This window comes from Tupaia chinensis, unplaced genomic scaffold, assembly GCF_000334495.1.
Source record: "Tupaia chinensis unplaced genomic scaffold, TupChi_1.0 Scaffold000131_1, whole genome shotgun sequence".
NCBI lineage: Eukaryota > Metazoa > Chordata > Mammalia > Scandentia > Tupaiidae > Tupaia > Tupaia belangeri.
The window spans coordinates 886,842-906,247 of record NW_006159600.1 but is presented as its reverse complement, the minus strand read 5'-3'; the positions used below and the strand labels follow the sequence as shown (position 1 = coordinate 906,247).

General features: G+C 53.9%; 2 protein-coding genes across 7 annotated transcripts in view; both read left to right on the top strand.

Annotated features, from left to right (window-relative positions):
- Positions 1-6,503, top strand: part of LOC114007148 (T-cell-interacting, activating receptor on myeloid cells protein 1-like) — an 11,077-nt gene extending 4,574 nt beyond the window's left edge. The window contains exons 2-5 of the mRNA XM_027770404.1: positions 2,188-2,223; positions 2,363-2,653; positions 3,992-4,288; positions 6,338-6,503. Coding sequence (XP_027626205.1) covers positions 2,188-2,223; positions 2,363-2,653; positions 3,992-4,288; positions 6,338-6,432 — 719 coding nt within the window. The 3' untranslated portion in view covers positions 6,433-6,503. The remainder of the gene's footprint in view (positions 1-2,187; positions 2,224-2,362; positions 2,654-3,991; positions 4,289-6,337) is intronic.
- A 2,490-nt stretch (positions 6,504-8,993) lies between these two features.
- VSTM1 (V-set and transmembrane domain containing 1) overlaps positions 8,994-19,406 on the top strand; it is a 23,844-nt gene continuing 13,431 nt past the window's right edge. For 4 of the 6 annotated variants that reach the window (XR_003548785.1, XR_003548786.1, XM_027770391.1 and 1 more), the window contains exons 1-4: positions 8,994-9,178; positions 16,240-16,275; positions 16,412-16,693; positions 17,823-18,116. Coding sequence is in view for 4 of the 6 variants with exons in the window: in XM_027770391.1 (XP_027626192.1) it covers positions 9,145-9,178; positions 16,240-16,275; positions 16,412-16,693; positions 17,823-18,116 (646 nt within the window). In the remaining 2 variants the exon portion in view is untranslated. Of the gene's footprint in view, positions 9,179-16,239; positions 16,276-16,355; positions 16,694-17,822; positions 18,117-19,406 lie in introns of those variants that run through there. The other 2 variants (XM_006144733.3, XM_027770390.1) reach the window with 2 other exon arrangements.

Below are 19,406 nucleotides of genomic sequence, written 5' to 3'. Positions count from 1 at the left end.
GGGATCTTGGGCACGCACACACATGCGCCCGGCTTGAGTTTTAAGCCACCGGGTCCGGGACTCGAACCACGGTCGACTATGTGGGAGTCCAGCGACGTAGCCATTATGCCAGCTGCTGGTCTCCGCATTTGGAAATTGTGAGATGTCTTTCTTTTAGTTTTGCAGAGGGTGTGCAGACTCAGTGGAGAGAGAAGGCACTGCCTCCCCCTGGGATGGCCCACTGCAACCCCCTCTCCACCCCACCCCACCCCCCGCTCCCGCATTCCTGGGTTTGGGGCACACACACACGAGCTCCTGGCACCCTTCTCAGGTCACCAGGTCCGGGAATGGGTTTTATGCAGTTGCTGCATGGGCTCCATGGGCTGGCCCTGCCGGACGGTCCAGTGAGCAGGCGAGCGGAGGCCCGGCGCAGAGGGTAGAGGCAGACAGACACGAAAGTGGGGGAGAGGGGACTCGGAACCTCAAGGGCTGAGGGCCCAGACGCTGTATTTCACAGGCAGTTTAAACTCTCTTAAGCAGGGGTGGGGTGAGTGTTCTCTACACGCTAAATGAGGACCAGCAGGCTCTTAAAGAAAGGTGAGCTTGGGACCAGCAGTTAGCGTAATGGCTATGTCGCTGGACTCCCATGTAGTCGACCGCAGTTCGCGTCCGGGACCCGGTGGCTTAAAACTCACGCCGGGCGCGTGTGTGTGCGTGCCCAAGATCCCGAGAGCAGAATGGAGGAGAAGGGATTGCGGCGTGGCCATCCTCCCTGGGGGGTGATTCCTCGCTTTCTGTCTCTCTGTCTCTCTCTCTTTCTGGTGAGCACACATGCTCTATAGCAAAAACCTCTCCAAAAAGAAAGAAAGGTGAGCTCTGGCCGCCGTCACGGTTCGCTGGGAGGAACGATCCCTGTGGCTCCCAGCGGGACACTGCGCAGGCTCTCTCCCGCGGGGTCTGTCTCGAGATGAATGATCACATCGTTTCCCACGCCGACCTCAGGCCAGCGGCCCGGACCTCGTGCTCCCGAGGCTGTCCCCGCTGGCTGCTGGGCCATGTGGCTGCACATCACCCCCATTCTCTTGGCTACACCCTTGTTCTATCATACGTTTCCCAGCATGGCCCCAGAGTTTTCTGAGGGGCCAAACAGTGAGCTTTATCCCGTGTGGAGTACCAGAAATGAAACCACCGTGGGAAGGTGAGCCCGGGCTTTTCCAGGAGCGAAGTCCCGGTCGTCACGGCCAGCTATCCCCCTGAAAGGCCTCGCTCCGTCTTCCCGGCAGACTCAGATCCCATCAAATGAATATGGGGGACAATGCTGTCGTTCTGGGGTGGGGTAGATCCCGTGGGAGAAAGAAAGTCATTGCAACTGCATCTTTGCCCACTGTGGTAAACTCTGACTCGGGGCCACCAGGTGGCGTGGTCGTTAAGGTGCTGGACTCCCACATGACGAACTGCAGTTCGCATCCCGGACCTGGCGGCTGGCTTTCTCACCTTCCCTCTCCCTCTCCCTCTCTCTCTCTGACTCATGCATCTCCTTGATCAGCCAGCACAAGTCGGCTGAGGTCCCACTACGGGCCAGGACCTGTGCAGGCCCAGGGTGCCGAGGCGACACGCAGAGCCCCTCTGCCTCAGCTCACGGGGGGTGGGGGGGCACCACCGTGTGTCTGCCATGCCGTGAAGTAAATAGAACTTCATAATCTAGCATTTTACAGCTACATGGCTTCTGTCTCGTCTGTCACCCGAGGCACCGAGGAGCCTTCACGTGGGGGCTCCCACGTCACAGACCAGACTGTCGGGGCCTCTCAGGCCAGCTCGTCGAGGGTTAAGCTAAACACGACCACCCCGGACCGTGCCAGTGTCCTGCATGGTTCATGTCTTTTCTTACAAGGGGTGGGAAACCAAGAAAATACAACATAGACTTCCATTCAGCGGTAAGACTAGGCTGGGGGTGCCAGTAGAAGGATCCGGGGAATTAAGGAAGGGCCTAGAGAACGGGGGTGAGAGTGCAGGAGGGAAGGAGATCACCCACGAGGGACCATGGAGCAGCAGGGCAGAGCTGAGCCTGAGCCGGCAGGGCACCAGGACTGCTCAAGGCGGGACCCCACAGCCTGCTCCCAGCAAGCCCCTCAGGGGCGTCTCTGGAATCAGGAGGGTGCAGCGTGGCCTCGGGCAGGAACACACCTCTCACGGACGGATCTTTGACAGGGCTGTGTGCTGGCCAGAGCGACAGGACAGTGCATGGTAAGTGACTCGCTCGTGGTGTCTGCTCGACCCTCCGGTCCCCACGGCCCTGACACGTCCCCTCCAGCCGCCTTCGCAGGGCTTCCTGAGAGCGAGGTGAGCGTAGCAAACCCAGCGCCGGGCTCTGCTTCCGTTCCAGAGCCTCCCAGCCCCTTCTTCAGTGCCTTGCCCAGATTTCTGGTTCCTGCCGTGAGTAACGTGACGCTGAGGTGCTGGACTCATATCAGGAACGTGGAGTTCACTTTCACCAAGGAGAGCCATGTGCTGCCCTCCGAGACCATGATGTCCCTCGACGACTCCGGGAGAACGGTCGTGCTGCCCCTCACTAACCTGAGTCGGGAAGATGCTGGGAACTACAGCTGCAAATACTGCAAGAAAGACGACCCCTCGAGGTGCTCACCAGCCAGTTACCTTTCTCTTGTGGTTGGAGGTGAGAAAAAGTGCGTTGCTGGGGCCAGCAGGTGGCATGGGTTGAGACGACATGGCTGACCATGGTTGGAGTCCCTGACCTGGCGGCTTGCTTACCCCGTAAGCACACACACCCTATAGCAAATTTTAAAATAATAATAATAAATAACATTGAGGGACCAGCAGTTAGCATAATGGCTATGTCGCTGGACTCCCACGTAGTCGACCATGGTTCAAGTCCTGGACCCGGTGGCTTAAACTCATGCCGGGCGCATGTGCGTGCGTGCCCAAGATCCCGAGAGGAGAGTGGAGGAGAAGGGATTGCGGTGTGGCCATCCCCCCGGGGGGTGACTTCTTGCTTTCTGTCTCTCTGTTTCTGTCTGTCTTTCTGGCAAGCGCACGCGCCCTATAGCTGAAAACTCTCCAATGAATAAATAAATAAATAAATAAATAAATAAATAAATAAAATATTTTTAAAAGAAAAAGTGGGAAAAAGAACTTTGGCGGGCAGTGGTACAGTGGCAGTGCAACTGGACTCACGTGGGGCAGGTCCAGGGTTCACATCCTCGGCCCGCCCTGAGTACCCTGTAATCGGGGCTGACCGAGACTGGAAGATCACTGGGTGGGGGCCCCACAGGGCTTCTCCCCTGTCTCTGCCTCTCCCTTTCTCCTGGAAGAAATAAACAAACTTAAAAGGAGAGTCTTCTGTGGCTCACTTATCTCTCCTGGACAAGAGAGCAAGGGTGGGATCAAGGGAAGAAAGAAGACTGAATAGTTGTTCTTGGGGCCACAGGTGGCATGGTGGTTAAGGTGCTGGACTGCCACCCGGTCGACCACGGTTCGAGCTCTGGGCCTGGCTTGCTGTTTCACTTTCCCTTTCTCTCCCTGGTCAGATTAAAAAATAATAATAATAATTGTAAATAAAGTAAATAATTATTTTGAAAAAGGAATCATTGTTCCTTGCCTGTAAGGCCTGAGAGAGACAGAAGCACAATCCTAGAACAGTGTTTGTTTACTTCTTCTATGAGATAGAGAGACAGAGAGAGTGAGAGAGGCTCTCAGCAGGTCTTAGTCAGCCCCGATAGTGGACACGTGCATGTGCACGCAGCGTGCACAGCGAGGCCTGGGGTCCCGAACCAGCACCCCCACGTGGGGTCCGGTGGTGTGCATTGCCGCTGCCCTACCGACTCGGCTGGCCCTGAGCCCGTGTTCTCCTCAGAGAAGCATCGGTGGAAATCTTTGCCTTGGAGGTGAACAGAGGTGGTGTCTAGCACCTCCCGCTACCGGGGAGACCTTCCCAGGACACCCACGGCGAGGAAGAATGGGGCTTCTCATCACTTCCGACCGCTTTGTCTTCCAGGAAATTTATCCAAACCTTTCTTCTCGGGCCAAATGAGGCGTGCGGTGAGCCCAGGAGCCAACGTTACTCTGGAGTGCGTGAAGGGGCGCCACACAGCTGCACCCGTGAAGTTTGTTCTGTTGAAGGAAGGGACTCCAGAGTTTGTCGAGAGTCACACGTCTACTGGGGCCGTGGCTCAGTTCCACCTTGGGCCCGTCAAAGCCATGGACAGCGGGAACTACAGCTGCGTGTACTACCAGACAGAGGCCCCGTTCTCCGCCTCCCTGCCCAGCGCAAGCTTAGAGATACAGGTGACAGGTACAGACCCGTGACATCCCGTGATGACAACATAATCCCTGGGGCCAGCTCTGGACTCCCACGTGGCTGGCTGCAGTTCTAGTCCCGGACCTGGCAGCTTGCTTTCTCACGTTCCCTCCTGCGCAGCGGCCGGTGGGAGTCCAGCGCCTTAACCCCCACGCCACCTGCTGGCCTGAGCCTCACTTTCTGCCTAAGGAAGTATTTCATCTTCACCTTTGGAGAACAGTTTGCAGGGCACAGAGTTCTAGGTTGGTGACTCTCTCTCTCTCAGTATTTGACATATTTATTTTATCTCCACTCTCTCCTCTGTGTGGTCTCTGAGAAGTCTGACGACATCTTTGCTGTTCTATCTGTGCTGCGTTTCCCCCTCTGGGGCTTCTCTCAGGATTGTCTTTTCTTCTTTTCTTTTTTTTCTTGGTAATTTGAAAATGTTATGTCTAGGTTTAGGGTTTGGTTGGTTGGTTGGTTGGTTATTTTTGCCCTTTTATTTATTGGCATTTATTTTGCTTGGTGTTTCCTGAGGTCCTGGACCCGGGGTTTCGCATGTGACGATAATCTGGGAAAATGTGGAGTCGGACGTATTCTCTGCTCCTTTCTGCCTTTCTCCTCCTCCTGTCCTGCCGTGCACCTGAACGCCTTCCGTAGTCGGCCACCGTTTTAGATGTTCCGTTCTGGTTTTCTTCCGAGTTTCAGTTCAGGCATTTTCTTTCAAGATGTCATCCAGGTCAGAGTCTGGCCTCAGGATCCCGCCTACCAGTAACCCCCAAAGACGTCTGCGTCCCAGTCGCTTCTGTCTCTACCTCTAGTATCTCTTCCTGGATCTTGTTCAGAGCGCGTCTCTGCTCTCGTGCCCATCTCTTCTGGCACGCCGGTTCCTTCCTGCACTAGAGCCGCTGGCCTGTCGGTCACGGTGCTTCGGCATCTCCGCTTTGGTCTCGGCAACGCTCCTGCCCTAGCCATTCCCACGCTGCTTACGCCTTTCGCACTGTGCTTTTGCCCTGGGGTACACTTTGTCGTTTTCCCCGAGAGCCATCAGGCACTGGACGAGAGGGCGAGGCAAACGCCAGCGATGCCGTGACAGGTTTAGGAGGAGGGTCCCGGCCCGTGCTGGGTCTCAGTCTTCAGGGAGCGGGAGGGTCCCGGCCCGTGCTGGGTCTCAGTCTTCAGGGAGCGGGAGGGTCCCCACCTGTGCTGGGTCTCAGTCTTCAGCAAGCGGGGAGGGTCCCGGCCCGTGCTGGGTCTCAGTCTTCAGGGAGCAGGAGGGTCCTGGCCCGTGCTGGGTCTCAGTCTTCAGGGAGCCTGCGCCTGTGCACTGTGAACTCTATACATGCCATTCGGTCTCCTGTGCTTTGGGGGGACGGGAAGAGGAGCGTGGGCTAGGGTCTCTTCCCCAGGTCAGTCAGGCTTTGAGAAGACCCCAGCAGATGAGGGTTCGGGCCTGGCTAACTGGTAATTCGTCCTCCTGAGGGCAGACCTTGTGAAGAAAACAACGTTCCAGCATGTTTCCGATGGTTCCCCTCCTCTTGCGAGAAGCAGGAGGGAGCTTTTTCTCGGAAATTCGCGGCGAGGTCCTGGTAGGAAGCCATGGGGTGAAGTGAGACGCATTTCTGGACCGCGCGGTTCTGTCCCGTCCGGCTCTGCACCTGCTTTTGCAGTTATGCCTCTCTGCTCCAACGGCAGGGCTTGTATGAAGTTTTGAAGCTGGGTAGTATGAATTCTCGTTTTGTTCTTTTTGAAAATTGTGCCTCACAGGGGGGAATTTATTTTAATTGGCGGAGAGGTGACACTCACCAGGGAGAGACGGAGAGAGGAGGGGAAGGCGCCGCCCGTGGGGTGTGGTCGCGGCAGGGCCCTTTCTCCGTTTCTGCAGCCGGAGGGATTCTGGACACATGCACATGCGCCCGGCCTGTGTTCACGCTGCCGGGGCCAGGATCCGAACGGCAGATGGCCATGCGGGCCTGGCTCCCTGAACCGCCAGGTCACCAGCCAGTCATGGGGAGGGACGTTTTCTACCACCAGCCTGAATGCTCCTTTCTTTCAATGCCTCAGGTGTCGCGTCAAGTTCCGCCGAGGCGAACCTCATCCTCCTGGGTCTGGCCGCCGTATTTCTGGTCCTTCTGGAGCCTTCCCTGGTTGAAGCCTAGCCTAGCCAGAAGAGTCTCCGTGTGGGTCCAACTCAAACACCTGAGCGCCTCTTTTTCTTTTGGGGGTGTGGGGGTAGGGACTGCGGGATTGGTTTTATTTAGACCCAAATAAAACGAGCTGTCCACTCATTCCCTTCCCGGCCTGGGGTGGGACAGGCGACTGACGGTCAGCTGGCCCTGCGGTCCCCGCGTGTGCGCGTCAGCGGCACTGCCAGCTCCTGGGCCTAGAGGACGGCCCTTCGGAGGCCCGGGGCAGCACCTGCTGGGTTTCCTGGTTGCTCCCCCGGATGCTGGGTGTCAAGGCCCGGCTCTCCTCCACACCCCGCTGTCAGTGCCGGCGGGCTTCCGCGGGAGCCTGGCTTTGACCCCGGGCTGGCTGCTGCCATGGACTTCTTGGGCCTCTCTTGACCCTCCTGGGCTGCACGTGGGGTCCGAGGGCGGCCGTGACCTGGGGAGGCAGCGCCGAGGCAGGAGCGGGGGCTTCTCCTTTTCATAGGCCACATATGGCCGGGTCCCTTGCACGCAAAACCGCCCTCGTGGGGCGCCCGGGTTTCTTACCGGGTCACTGCGGGTGCTGCCGTGGGCCAGGTCTTCTGTGCGCGACGCCTGGCCCTGCAGGGACGCCCGCGGTCTCTCCTGGGCGCCACGAAGCAGCCCTTGAAGGCCCGGTCATGGTGGAAGGAAGAAACCCGCACTCCCGTGCCGTCCACACTGCTCCACGCGGGAGGCCAGGGAAGCCATCGCTCTCCTCCCCCGCAGATGCGACCTCTGCCTGCAGCCAGGGCGCAGAGCCGCCACGCCTGCCCCTGACGGTTCCGGGAGGCCTCTGCTCCTGGACTGCGCCCTGGCCGAGGGCAAGGCCGGGCTGAGAGCTCCCCTGACAGTCCTGTAGGTGAGGAGCACGGCCCATGATAGTGCAGAACTCTCCAGAAAGAGATCCACATCGTCTCAAAACAGACAGACATGCGGAAATGAACACAAACAGAATTCTAGAGTTCGGCACAAGAAATAAAAATCTGAGTAGAAAGTATCCACAAGTCAGATAGTGCAGAAGGAAAACATCTCTGCACTTCGCGTTAAAATCTGTGCAGTAACCCTAATAGTGAAAAAGCCAGAGAGGGGCCAGCAGTTAGCGTAATGGCTATGCCAACTGGACTCTCATGTAGTCGACCGCAGTTCGTGGCCCGGATCCAGTGGCTTAAAGTCACGCCGGGCGCGTGTGCATGCGTGCCCAAGATCCCGAGAGGAGAATGGAGGAGAAGGGATTGCGGCATGACCATCCCCCCTGGGGGGTGATTTCTCGCTTTCTGTCTCTCTGTCTCTCTCTCTGTCTTTCTGGCGATCGCACGCGCCCTATAGCAAAAACCTCTCCAAAAGAAGAGGTAGATCCACCAAAAAGATACAGCGATTATAAATATATGCACACAAATATCTGAAACACTCAAATATCTAAAACAAAGACTGCTGGAGCCAAAGCAGATGCTCGCACAGTAACCGAGGGGGACTTCAGCGCCCGCTCTCACCACCTGACCTATCATCTGACGAGAAGCAAAGAGGCAACGGGCTGCAGTGACCCGTGAACCGAACGGGCCGCCGGGCCATTGCACACTGCCGTGCCCCACGGCGAGCCTCAAACTCTGGGCCTCGATGATTTTCATTAAAATAATTGTTTTCAGATTTTTAATCTATTCCATGAGAGAGGGAGGGAGACAGAGCGACAGATCATGGCCTGGGGCCACTGAGCGCGCTCAGAGAGGTCCCACAGCAGGAGAGCAGGGCCTGTGTGAGTCCAGCTGTGACCACTGCACCGCCTCCGGGGTCCAGTGAGGGGCTTTCGCGTGCCGCTGGCGCGGTTCTGTCCCTTGACTGTGGCGGTGATTCTATAAAGCTACACGGGTGACAAGAAAAGGAACATGGCATAGAACGTATGCCCAAAGATATTCCAGAAAGGAAAGCCATGCAGACGCCGGCAAGAGCTGAGTAAACATGTCGTCTCGCAATGCCCCGTGCCAAGCCGGGTCTCCATTCTGACGGTGTGCTACAGTCACACGGTTCCGGGCCAGCAGGTGGCGAAGCAGTTCCACAGCCAGACTCCCACGCGGCCGACCACAATTCGGATTCGGGACCCAGTGGCTTGAAACCCATGCCAAGCAGGTGTGCGTACATGCCCAAGATCCCAGGAAGAGAAGGCATTATGGCATGGCCATCCCCTCTGGGGCGTGACTTCTCATTTTCTGTCTCTTTGTCCCTCTGTCTCTCTCCCTAGCCAGTGCACACGCCCTAAGGCAAAAACCTCTAAAGAAAAGATGTTATCACTGATGAAGGGGCTCTCTCATCTCTCATAGAAGCACACTATTGGATTGCCAGAAAAATCACGACACGTTTTTACATAGAAAATAGGTCATGGCTTTTCTGACAAGTCAATATTTCAAAATAAAAATTATTTCAACAACTCGGGTAAGGCTTCAGATGAGGTGGGGTGGGGCCCAGGGCGGGTGGAGCCGGAGGCTCAGGATTTATGGGGAGCTGTTCTCACTGACGGCTTCTCACTTCCTGACGGTTGAAAGGAGGAAGCAGAGCCAGCGACCCAGGGAAGCCTCTGCTCATGCACCCGGGGCAAAGGGGACAGGAGAGGCTCTGGTCACCCTGTCCGACGTCTCCTTGGAGCTGTAAACTGCAGACAGGACCCTGGCCCGGGCAGAAAAGGGCGCTATGCTCTCACCACTCCTGCCCCTGCTTTGCCTCGGTGAGTCTCCAGGACTCGGACGACGGTTTGGAGTGGTGAGGATGGCCGTTGGGGGCAGGGAGGGGTCAGGGCCACCTCTGTAGGGACAAGTTCGGAGAGAGGCCCTGAGGTGTGGGGACACGCTCTGAGCAAGCACTAACTGCCCCTTTGGGCTATGGCAGAACCTTGCAGCTTGTCCTTGCCTTGACCCTCGCTGCAGGCCGAGCAAAGGCTGGAATTAGCTGGGGGCCACACCTGAACGACTTCAGGGAACACCCTGACCCCCACTAGCAAAGTCCAGGCCCTGCTCTGCCTCTGTGAGATTCTCTAGCCTTCTCTGGGCGTGGTGGTGCCCGCCTTACGGAGAGATTCCTTAGCCTTTTGTTTCCTCCCCACACCTGAGCTAGGCTTGTCTCCATCAGAAAAGAAGACAATGGGATTCCTCTTACAGGATCACCAGCGGCACACCTGGCCCCGTGTCTAAGCCCTTGTCGACGTGCTGCCTGCTTCTGATCGTCCATAACGCATCTCTGTGTCTATGCAGTGTCGCTCTGCCCTGGAGATAAAGGCGCCCAGTCTGGCCGCACCAGTTGCTTGGCCCACGTAGGCTCGGGCCGCCTGAGTCCGCTGCTACTCCATCTCTTTGTCTCAATCTTTCCGCTTCCTCCTTAGATAAAGCCAAGCCCAGGGGCAGATGCCGACATACCTCCGCGTGCTGGACTCACGCATGGTGTCAGCGTCCGAGGGCCGTGGGCGTCGCATGCATTGGTTCTGTGTCCGCGTGCGAGACCGGGAGCCCAAGGTGCAGAGGCGCGTGGGGCCCCCTGTGCAGTTGAGAGACGCAGGGCTGAGAGCGATCTCTGAGCCTGTGTTCTCTGTCATTCTTGCCGTGGTTACTCCGCTGGAGTATAGGAAAGAAGGTTTAAGAGTCTAAGGGTGTGGGACCAGCAGTTAGCATAATGGCTATGTCGCTGGACTCCCACGTAGTCGACCGCAGTTCGAGTCCCAGACCCGGTGACTTAAACTCACGCTGGGCGCGTGTGCGTGCGTGCCCAAGAGCCTGAGAGGAGAATGGAGGAGAAGGGATTGCGGCGTGGCCATCCCCCCTGGGGGGTGATTTCTCACTTTCTGTTTCTCTGTCTCTTTAGTTTTGTCTGGCCAGTGCACGCGCCCTATAGCAAAAACCTCTTAAAAAAAAAAAAAACAAGAGTCTAAGGGTGCGACGACACGGGTCAGACCTTTTTCTGACCGGCCTTTTCCTTAGACGAGTTTAGCCATGCTTGACTTGAGCATAATGCCATCCCACGGATGGTGGAAAGGAAGGCCTGGGTTACGGTCGCAGCCTGCCCACGGAGGAGCTCGAGCCAGCAGCCCCAGCCCACTAAGTCTTCGGTTCCTCCTGGGGGCAGTGCTGGGTGCGGTGGGCATCAGCGTGCCCTGCTCCAGTTCCTCCTCCTCTTCGGGCTGTAGCCCCTCCCTTCGGGGTATGCTTGTCCCCTGCACAACCGGCTGCAGGGCAGAGTCAACTGGGAACCAAGAGGCCAGCCTCGCTCGCTCTGTTCATTGCCCTTGGCTGCCACACCAAAGTGCCACAAGTCTGCTGGCTTAAGACCAGAGAAAAAAAATTTTTTTTTATTTTTTAGAAGAAAAAAGTGCCCTCTTTTTGCTATGAGGTACATGCACTTGCCAGAGACAGAAACAGCAAGAAATGACCCCGAGGGGACCCTCTCGTCCATTCTCCTCCCTGGATCTCACGGGCACACAAGCGCTCACGCCCAGCATGAGTTTCAAGCCGCTGGATTCAGGATTCGAACCGCAGTAGCCATGTGGGAGTCCAGTGTCACGACCACTGTGCCACCTGCTGGCCCCAGATCAGAGAAATGTACTCTCTCACAGTTACGGAGGTAAGAAGTCCGCAATCCAGGTGCTGACAATGCTGACTCCTGAGGGGTAATCTGCTCCACGCCTGCCTTCCGTCTTCCAGTCACCGCCAGCCGTCCTGCACAGGCGGACCTGTAGATGCGTCGCGTCAGTCTCTGCCCGTGTCCTCAGTGGCCCCCTTCCTTCCGTGTGTCTCGGCCTCCTTGTCTCTTCGTACAAGGACACCAGTCATCGTGGGCTAGCGAAGTCCCCCAGCACCCAGGCTACTCCAGGGTGGCCTCATCTCAGCTTAACTAATTACACCTGCAGAGACCAACGAGCACTCTCCCCACATAAGCTCCCATACATGGGAATTGGGAGCCAGCGCCCGGACATACCTTTTAGAACACACAAACCAACCCATAAACCCCCTCCTCGGGCCGTAACTATTATTTTAGGTGTGGGTCTAAGTGGTGGAAAGGAGCCAGTTTGGTTGAGAAGTTTGCTGGACTGCCATCAAGGGACAGGCTTCTCTCCTCCTGGTGTGACCTTCTGAAGACAGGAGACGACAGCTACTCACAGCTCTGCTTCCAGGACTGTGGTCCCGCCTGGCCGGGATTCAGAGCGGTGGATGTGAGAGCTAAGAGAAGGGGCGTGACCACAAGAATTCCCTGGGTCAGGCTGCTCTGGAGGTCAGAAGCCAGACTGCCCTTTGCTGAGGTTGCTCACGCGAGTGTGTGGTCGCCATTCTCTCAGCTTATTTCAGGTGAACTTTCTATGGTTTTACATCTGTGTAGGTCTCGGGGCTGACAGGTGGCATGGCGGTTAAGGGAGCTGGATTCCCACATGGCTGACCGCAGTTCGAGTCCCAGACCTGGCGGCTTGCTTTCTCACTTGTTCTCCCTCTCTCCCTCACTCTGTCCCTCTCTAGTCAAATTTTAAAAATAAATCAATAAAATTAAGTAAATTTTTTCGGAGAGGTTTTTGCTAAAGGGTGCGTATGCTCGCCAGAAAGACAGAGAGAGAGAGAAAGAAAGCGAGAAATCACCCCCCAGGGGGGATGGCCACGCCGCAATCCCCTCTCCTCCTTTCTCTTCTCAGGTTCTTGGGTATTCACGCACACACACCCAGCGTGAGTTTAAATCACCAGGTCTGGGACTTGAACCGCAGTTGACTACATGGGGGTCCAGAGACATAGCCATTACACTAACTGCTGGACCCAAATAAAATAATTTTTAAAAAATCCGTATAAATCTTGATTAAAGAGGGTGAAAGTACCTACCTAAAAGCACGTACATCGTTAAACCGAGAGGTGAAACTCACACAGCACAGAAGTCACCACTCCGAAGTGCATAGCAGAGGGCCATCGGTGCATTGCCACTGCCGTGTGACTTCCATCTCCAAATACTTCCAGGACGTTCCCATCATCCCGCAAGGACATGCCATGCCTGCCAAGCCGCCCCTGTCCATCCCTTCTCCCCTCCAGCTCAGGCCGCCACGCCCCTGTCCAGAGCTTCTCCGGATTTACCTCTTCTGGATACATACTATTAGTGGGACCAGACATCTGTGCCCTTTGCTGCCTGGCTTCCTGAATCTAGCATCATGTTTGCTAGTACGCTTGCTTATTTATTTATTCATTTACTTTCTATTTATTGGGGGAGAGAGACAAGCAGGCACGCCAACACAGTCTCCATGCTGAATCTCACGGCGTGCGCAGGGAGAGCCCAGGACACAGACCCAGGACCTGCCTCGTGTGGGTTCAGGTGTGACTGCAGAGCCCCTGCCTGGCCCCAGCATGACGCGTCTGAGGCTCCTCGTGGTAGAGCACGAAGCTGTACTTCTTTCCTTTCTAAAGTTGAAAAATACTCTATGTGAAAGTTGCAAGTTTTGCAGGTGACATGTTTGAGCTTCCGTTAAGTGGTCGATGCCCAGCAGTTGGCTGTTTCTATCTCCTCTCCTGGGGAACTGTGGTTTCTAATGTCACTAACGTCTACCCGCCTCCACTGAGGTAATAGCACCTAACTAGCGTGGAATTCACGGCTCTCCACTCGATGTACGTAAACATATATGTAAAGGCCATGTTAAATGCGAAGTGCATCACAAGAAACGAATAAATGAGCGATGTTAGCTCGACAGAAAATGATAGTCATGTGTGGAGGACTAGATGAACACTACCTGTCTATACAGAGCTGCTACATGTGAAGAGCATGTCATTACGACTACTCGGTAGTGTTTATTGTAATTGTTGCTGAGAAGTGTTTCTTGATGTTGCCCATTCTTCCCTACGGCAGGATTCTACAATGCCCCAAAGCGCTAACCATAAGCTGATCTTTACTCTTTGTCTTTCCAGGCAAGTCTACACGCCATGAATCCCTTCTCATAATGCTATTTTTCTGTTGTGGCCTGTTCTGTTTGCCTAAGTCAACTGCAGTCTCATTAAGAACAAGAGGGCCGGTCTTTCCATAGAGTGCGGACATCCGGTGGATATTAAGCGGGGACATACAATGCCTCCCTTTTGTACCCTGGCTTGCTTCACTCAGCATTAAATCTTCCACATGTGTCCACTCTCTATCCAATGCCAGAGTGTCATTAAAAACCAAAATTGCTGAGTAGTATTCCATAGCGTATTTGTACCACAGTTTTTCAGTTCATTCATCCCATCTGGACATGCGGGGTTGATTCCACGTCTTAGCAGTTGTGAATAATGCTGCAGTGAATGTGGATGTGCAAGTGTTTCGCTGACTGAGCGTTCTCCTGTCGTTTGGGTAGAAACCGCCGAGTGGGGTTGCTGGGCCATGTGTAGTTGTCTGTGTAGCTCCTTGAGAAACCTCCATTCTGTTCTCCACAGTGGCCGGAGCCTTACATCCCACCAACAGTGTAGGAGAGCGGTCTCCACCCCAGCCACGCTAGAACGTACCGTTGTTTTAATCTTAGCGCTCTGACCGGGGTTAGGGGGTATCTCACTGTGGTTTTGATCTGCATCTCCCTTATGATAAGCGACGTGAGTATTTCCCCTATGCTGTTTGGCTGCTCAGATGCCTTCCTCAGACAATTGTCTGTCCAGCTCACTTGCCCGTCTTCTAGCTGGGCTGACTGAGTCCCTGTACAGTTTGGTTACCAGTCCCTTACCAGGGGACAGTTTGCAAATATTTTCTCCTACCCCAGAAGTTGTCTCTTCGCTCTAATTATTGTTTCTTTTACCGTGCAAAAGCTTTTCAACTGTATATAATCCCACTTGTGTGTTTCTGGGGTTATTGCCTATACTTTGGGGTTCTTATTTAAGAAGTCTTTGCCTACCCCGCTGTCTCCCAGCGTTTCTCCTGTGTCCCCACCGGTAGTTTTGTAGTTTGAGGGCTTATGTTTAGGTCTTTGATCCATTTGGAGTTGATTGTTAATGGCAGGAGGTAGGGTCCAGGTTCACTCTTCTGCAGGCGGATACCCAGTTTTCGCAGCACCATTGACTGAAGAGATTTTCTTTTCCCCACTGAATGGTCTTGTGTCCTTTGTCAAAAATCAGTTGGCTGTGGACCAGCAGGTGGCATAATGGTTACATCACTGGACTCTCACATAGTCGACCATGGTTCAAGTCCTGAACCCAGCAGCTTAAAACTCACACTGGGCATGTGTGTGTAAGTGCCCAAAATCCCAGGAGGAGAATGGGGGAGAAGCTATTGTAGTGTGGCCATCTCCCTGGGGGGAGATTTCTTGCTTTCTGTCTCTGTCTCTCTGACAAGCACACGTGCCCTATAGCAAACATCTCTCTAAAAAAAATCAGTTTGGGGGCCGGCAAGTAGCATGGTGGTTAAAGGCACTGGACTCCCACATGGCCGACCACGGTTCAAGTCTCGGACCTGGTGGCTTGCTTTCTCACTTCCTCTCTCTCTCTCTGTCTCTCTCTTATCAAACTGGAAAATAATAATGAAAATAATAATAAATAAAAAGTTAATTTAAAAAAGTAAAATATTTTTTTAAAAAAGAAAAAATCAGTTTGATATGTGTTTTGAAGCTTATTTCTGGAAGGCATAAAAGCACAGAAAACAGCTCTGGATATCAGACACAGTGTGGGAGAAGAGTGGGAAATGGGGGACAGGGAATCAAGGAGGAAAAAGTCCAGTGGTCAGGGACCAGAGATGGCGTGACGGTTACATCACTGGACTCCCACGCAGTTCACTGTGATTTCAGTCCTGGACCCAGGGGCTTAAAACTCATGCCAAGTATGCGTGCGGCATGCCCAAGACCTGGAGAGGAGAAGGGAGAAGGAATTGAAGTGCGGCCATACCTGCGGGGGTTGATTTCTCACTTTCTGTCTCTTCCTGTCTCTCTAGCAAGTGCACACACCCTAGAGCAAAAATCTCTCTTAAAAATAATTCAATGTACAAAAAAGGAAGAGAATCTGTTGATGACAATGCGTATGGCAGTTTCTTTGACTGGACTAACATACAAAGTATTCATGCTGGGAAAATTCATTTTCAATATTGTAAAGACATACAGTGGTTGAGTGTAAAAAATAAGAACAAAATATTTAAATGTAATTAAATATAAAAAAATAATAGGACCAGGGTCAGAAAATGTCTTGGTGATTAAGGCACTAGACCCCACATGGCCAACTGTGTGGTTCAAGTCCCAGATCCGATGCCTTGGAAAACACACCAGGCGTGCATGTGTGCATGCCCAAGATCCTGAGAGGAGACTAGAGGAAAGGGGATTGCAGTGTGGCCATCCGCCCTCTTTCTCTCTGCCTCTCAGTAAGTGTATGTGCCCTCTAGCAAGAGAGAGAGAGAGACAGAGAGAGTACACAGGTGCGGCGATGACAGTCTCAGATGCTGGACCCAGACGGAAGGTCCCAGGCTCCCACCCCAGGCCTCCGTGTGCCCGAGACCAGTCAGGCTGAGGCTTTGTTGGGTTGTGGCCTCAGACACTGTTGGGGTGACGGTCCCTGTCTCTCTGCATCTCTCTGTCTCTCGTTCTATCCTGGAAGAAGTAAAGGAATCACCCTAAGAAGAGACTGGTCATGACGGCAGCTGAATCGTCAGGAGAGGTTGCTGGAGTTTGCTACGAGCTCGTGACCTCGGAGTGACGAACGAGGACACGGAAGTGGAAGGAACGCCGGCCAGCCTCTGCGGGGGTCATGGCAGCTCGTCCGCAACCAGACGCGCTTTCCCTGCCAGATCGCACGCAGAGACAAGCGCTTCGTCCGTCTCTCACTGAGCTTTCTCTTCCAGGGCTGTGCCTGGGCCGTGAAGATGCGAAAACGAATGGTGAGTTTGCTCCACGAGACAGCTACCTGTTTCTGCACCCCATGCTTCGTGACAGTTTTCTTTAATCCTCCAAATTCTAGGAGGGTCTTCATGGCCACCAGGATGAAGACTCCAATTAACTGTGAGTTCTTTCCAGAGAAGCTTCCCAAGCCCTCACTCAGCGCCCGGCCCAGCACGGTGGTTGAACGCGGGAGCAACCTGAGTCTGCAGTGTGAGTCCCAGTTCCACAACGCCACGTTCCTGCTGGAGAAGTCGCCCGACTCCGGGGACAAGCGAGAGCAGAGCTCGGCAGGAAACGCGGCCGAATTCCGCCTCACCGACCTGGAGCCCAAGGACGCCGGGAGGTACTTCTGTGCCTACAGGACAGCCTCCCACGAGTGGTCAGAGAAGAGTGACCACGTAGAGCTGGTGGTCACAGGTGAGAGGGCTTTGCTCTTGGCTGTGCGTACGGCGGGCTTCAGAAAGGTCGGGGGAAGGCGCGTTATGAGAAGACCAGGCCTGGGTTTCCATTTTCTGCACTGAGATAAACTCATACTTTACTCCCGTTTTTCCACAAGCTTTGTGAAACCCCTTCGTAGTCCTTTTCCTGTGGTGGGATCTGACTGGGGAAGAAGGAACCCAGGATACGAAAAGACAGCTGCAGCCCTGAGTGTGGGGGACTGATTGCTGAACGCGTGGACGCGTTCTCATCAATGACTCTGAGTGGGGCTCAGTGTGGCTGTGGGACTGGACTAGAGTCAAGAAATAGGTGATCTGAGGTACAGGAAGACCAGCAGAGCATGGGATAGGTGCCATTGGAAAGGTAGTTTGGGGCTGCCAGGTGGCACGGTGGTCGAGGTGCTGGACTCATACATTGGTCGGATATAGTTCAAGTCCTGGACCTACTGGCTTGCTTTCTCACTTCTCTCTCTCTCTCTCTCTCTCTCTCTCTCTCTGGTGAGTGCCTGTATCAAATTTAATAATAATGATGATGATAAATGAAGTTGAATAATTACTTTTTTTCCTTAAGAAAAGGTGGTTTGTTACTCACAGTTCTCAGGAAGACAGGGTGCACCACACCACCGGGGTGGGAGAGCACGTTAAACACCAGGAGGCGGGAGGCAGAGAGAGGAGGAGATGAAAGGGCCCTTACTGTGTTTTCGTGAGAAGGAACAGGCTTAGGATGTCCCTGAGGCATAGCTGCTGTCCCTGGTTGTCTGGCACTTGGTCCTGGAGTGATCAAGGCAGGAGACTCTGGCTCTGAGTGGCCCTGAGTGTGAGAGCCCAGAAAGGGAAGTGGTTGGGTGAGTGCACCCCAGGGTGGCTGGCTTGCATTTGAGAGGCATGCTCTGGGTGGGTTGTTTACTATCTCCAGGAATTAGCTAATCCTGGAGGGAGACATGCAGGCAGTCCCTCCAAGGTCAGAAAGACTCCAAAATGTCAAACTATCCAATACAGAAAGCAAAAACTATGAGTAATACACAGAGATGGATGAGCTAGTCCCCAAGTGCAGTGGAGACGAGCAGCCCCAGCCGTCCCCTCCACCCCCACTGCCTTGTCCTTTTTAGGGTCCCTCATGAAACCTTCCCTCTTACTCAACAAAGACTCTGAGATGACTCCAGGTCGCTGGACACTCCGATGTCTGGTTCCATACAATGGAACTGACTGTACTGCAATTGCACTGTTGAAAATGGGGATCCCAGAACCATTACAAGTCAAGAAAGTAAGAAAAAACCAAACTGATTTCATGCTGTGGAATGTGACAAGCACTGAGAGTGGGAACTACAGCTGCGTCTACTACCAGTGTAACTCGCCACACCTGGGCTCTTTCCCCAGCAACGTCCTGGAGATCTGGGTGACAGGTGAGGCTGTGGAATGATAACCTCCACGTCTGACGTGTAGCCGGCGTTTCCTGAATCCTGGTCCCTGTGATGGGAAACTAACTTAATTTGCTAAGTCTTCACTTTCATTGGTATGGTTGTGTTACTAGGTCCTTTTTGCTTACAGAGGGGTTAGGTGACTTCCCTCATGTTACAAACATAATTAGCTTTTCAGTAACTGATCAAATATCAATACAAAACTTCTTCCTTTTCATGCCAGAGAAGAACCAGGAAGAGTAGCCACTACTCCATGAGGGATGCAGGGAAAGCGAATAATGGAATATGAGTCTAAGAGAACTTTGTGTGAGAAAGTGTTGCGTGTCTTTTGGTAGCATGGTACAGCCGAGGTGGAGGGGAAGCAATCAGGGGACAGCGAGAACATAGGGTGGAAGTGGCAACTCTCCAGGTATGTAGAGCTGAAGTCTGGGACAATAGTTCTTAAGACCACAAGAAACAATTATTAGTGACGCCATGTGGAATCAACATCAGGGTAGTGAGCACACTGGTGGAGAGCGGATGGTCAGGAGCCTTAGAAAGAAGGCACCCAGGAACAAAGTGCGGCTAAGCCTCGATTTCACATTATTTCTCAAGCCCGGGCTGAACCTTGATGCGGATACCGGACTGTTTCTATGCCATGCTAGACTGTGAGGTTTCTCTGGGCATTTTCCATGACACGGCCAGCCTCACCCACTAGAAGCAACAGTAGTCAACTGCAAGATATTGTGGAGAGATTACCAGATGAAAAAAATAAACGAGTGGATGGATGAGTGGAAGGATGGATGAGTGGATGGATGAGTGGAAGGAAGGATGTGTGGAAGGATGGATGAGTGGAAGGATGGATGAGTGGAGGAATGGATGAGTGGATGGATGAGTGGAAGGAAGGATGTGTGGAAGGATGGATGTGTGGAGGGATGGATGAGTGGATGGATGAGTGGAGGGATGGATGAGTGGAGGAATGGATGAGTGGAAGGAAGGATGAGTGGAAGGATGGATGAGTGGATGGATGAGTGGAAGGAAGGATGTGTGGAAGGAAGGATGAGTGGAGGGATGGATGAGTGGATGGATGGGTGGAAGGAAGGATGTGTGGAAGGATGGATGTGTGGAGGGATGAGTGGATGGATGAGTGGAAGGATGGATGAGTGGATGGATGAGTGGAGGGATGGATGAGTGGAGGGATGGATGAGTGGAAGGAAGGATGAGTGGAAGGATGGATGAGTGAAAGGAAGGATGAGTGGAGGGATGGATGAGTGGAAGGAAGGATGAGTGGAAGGA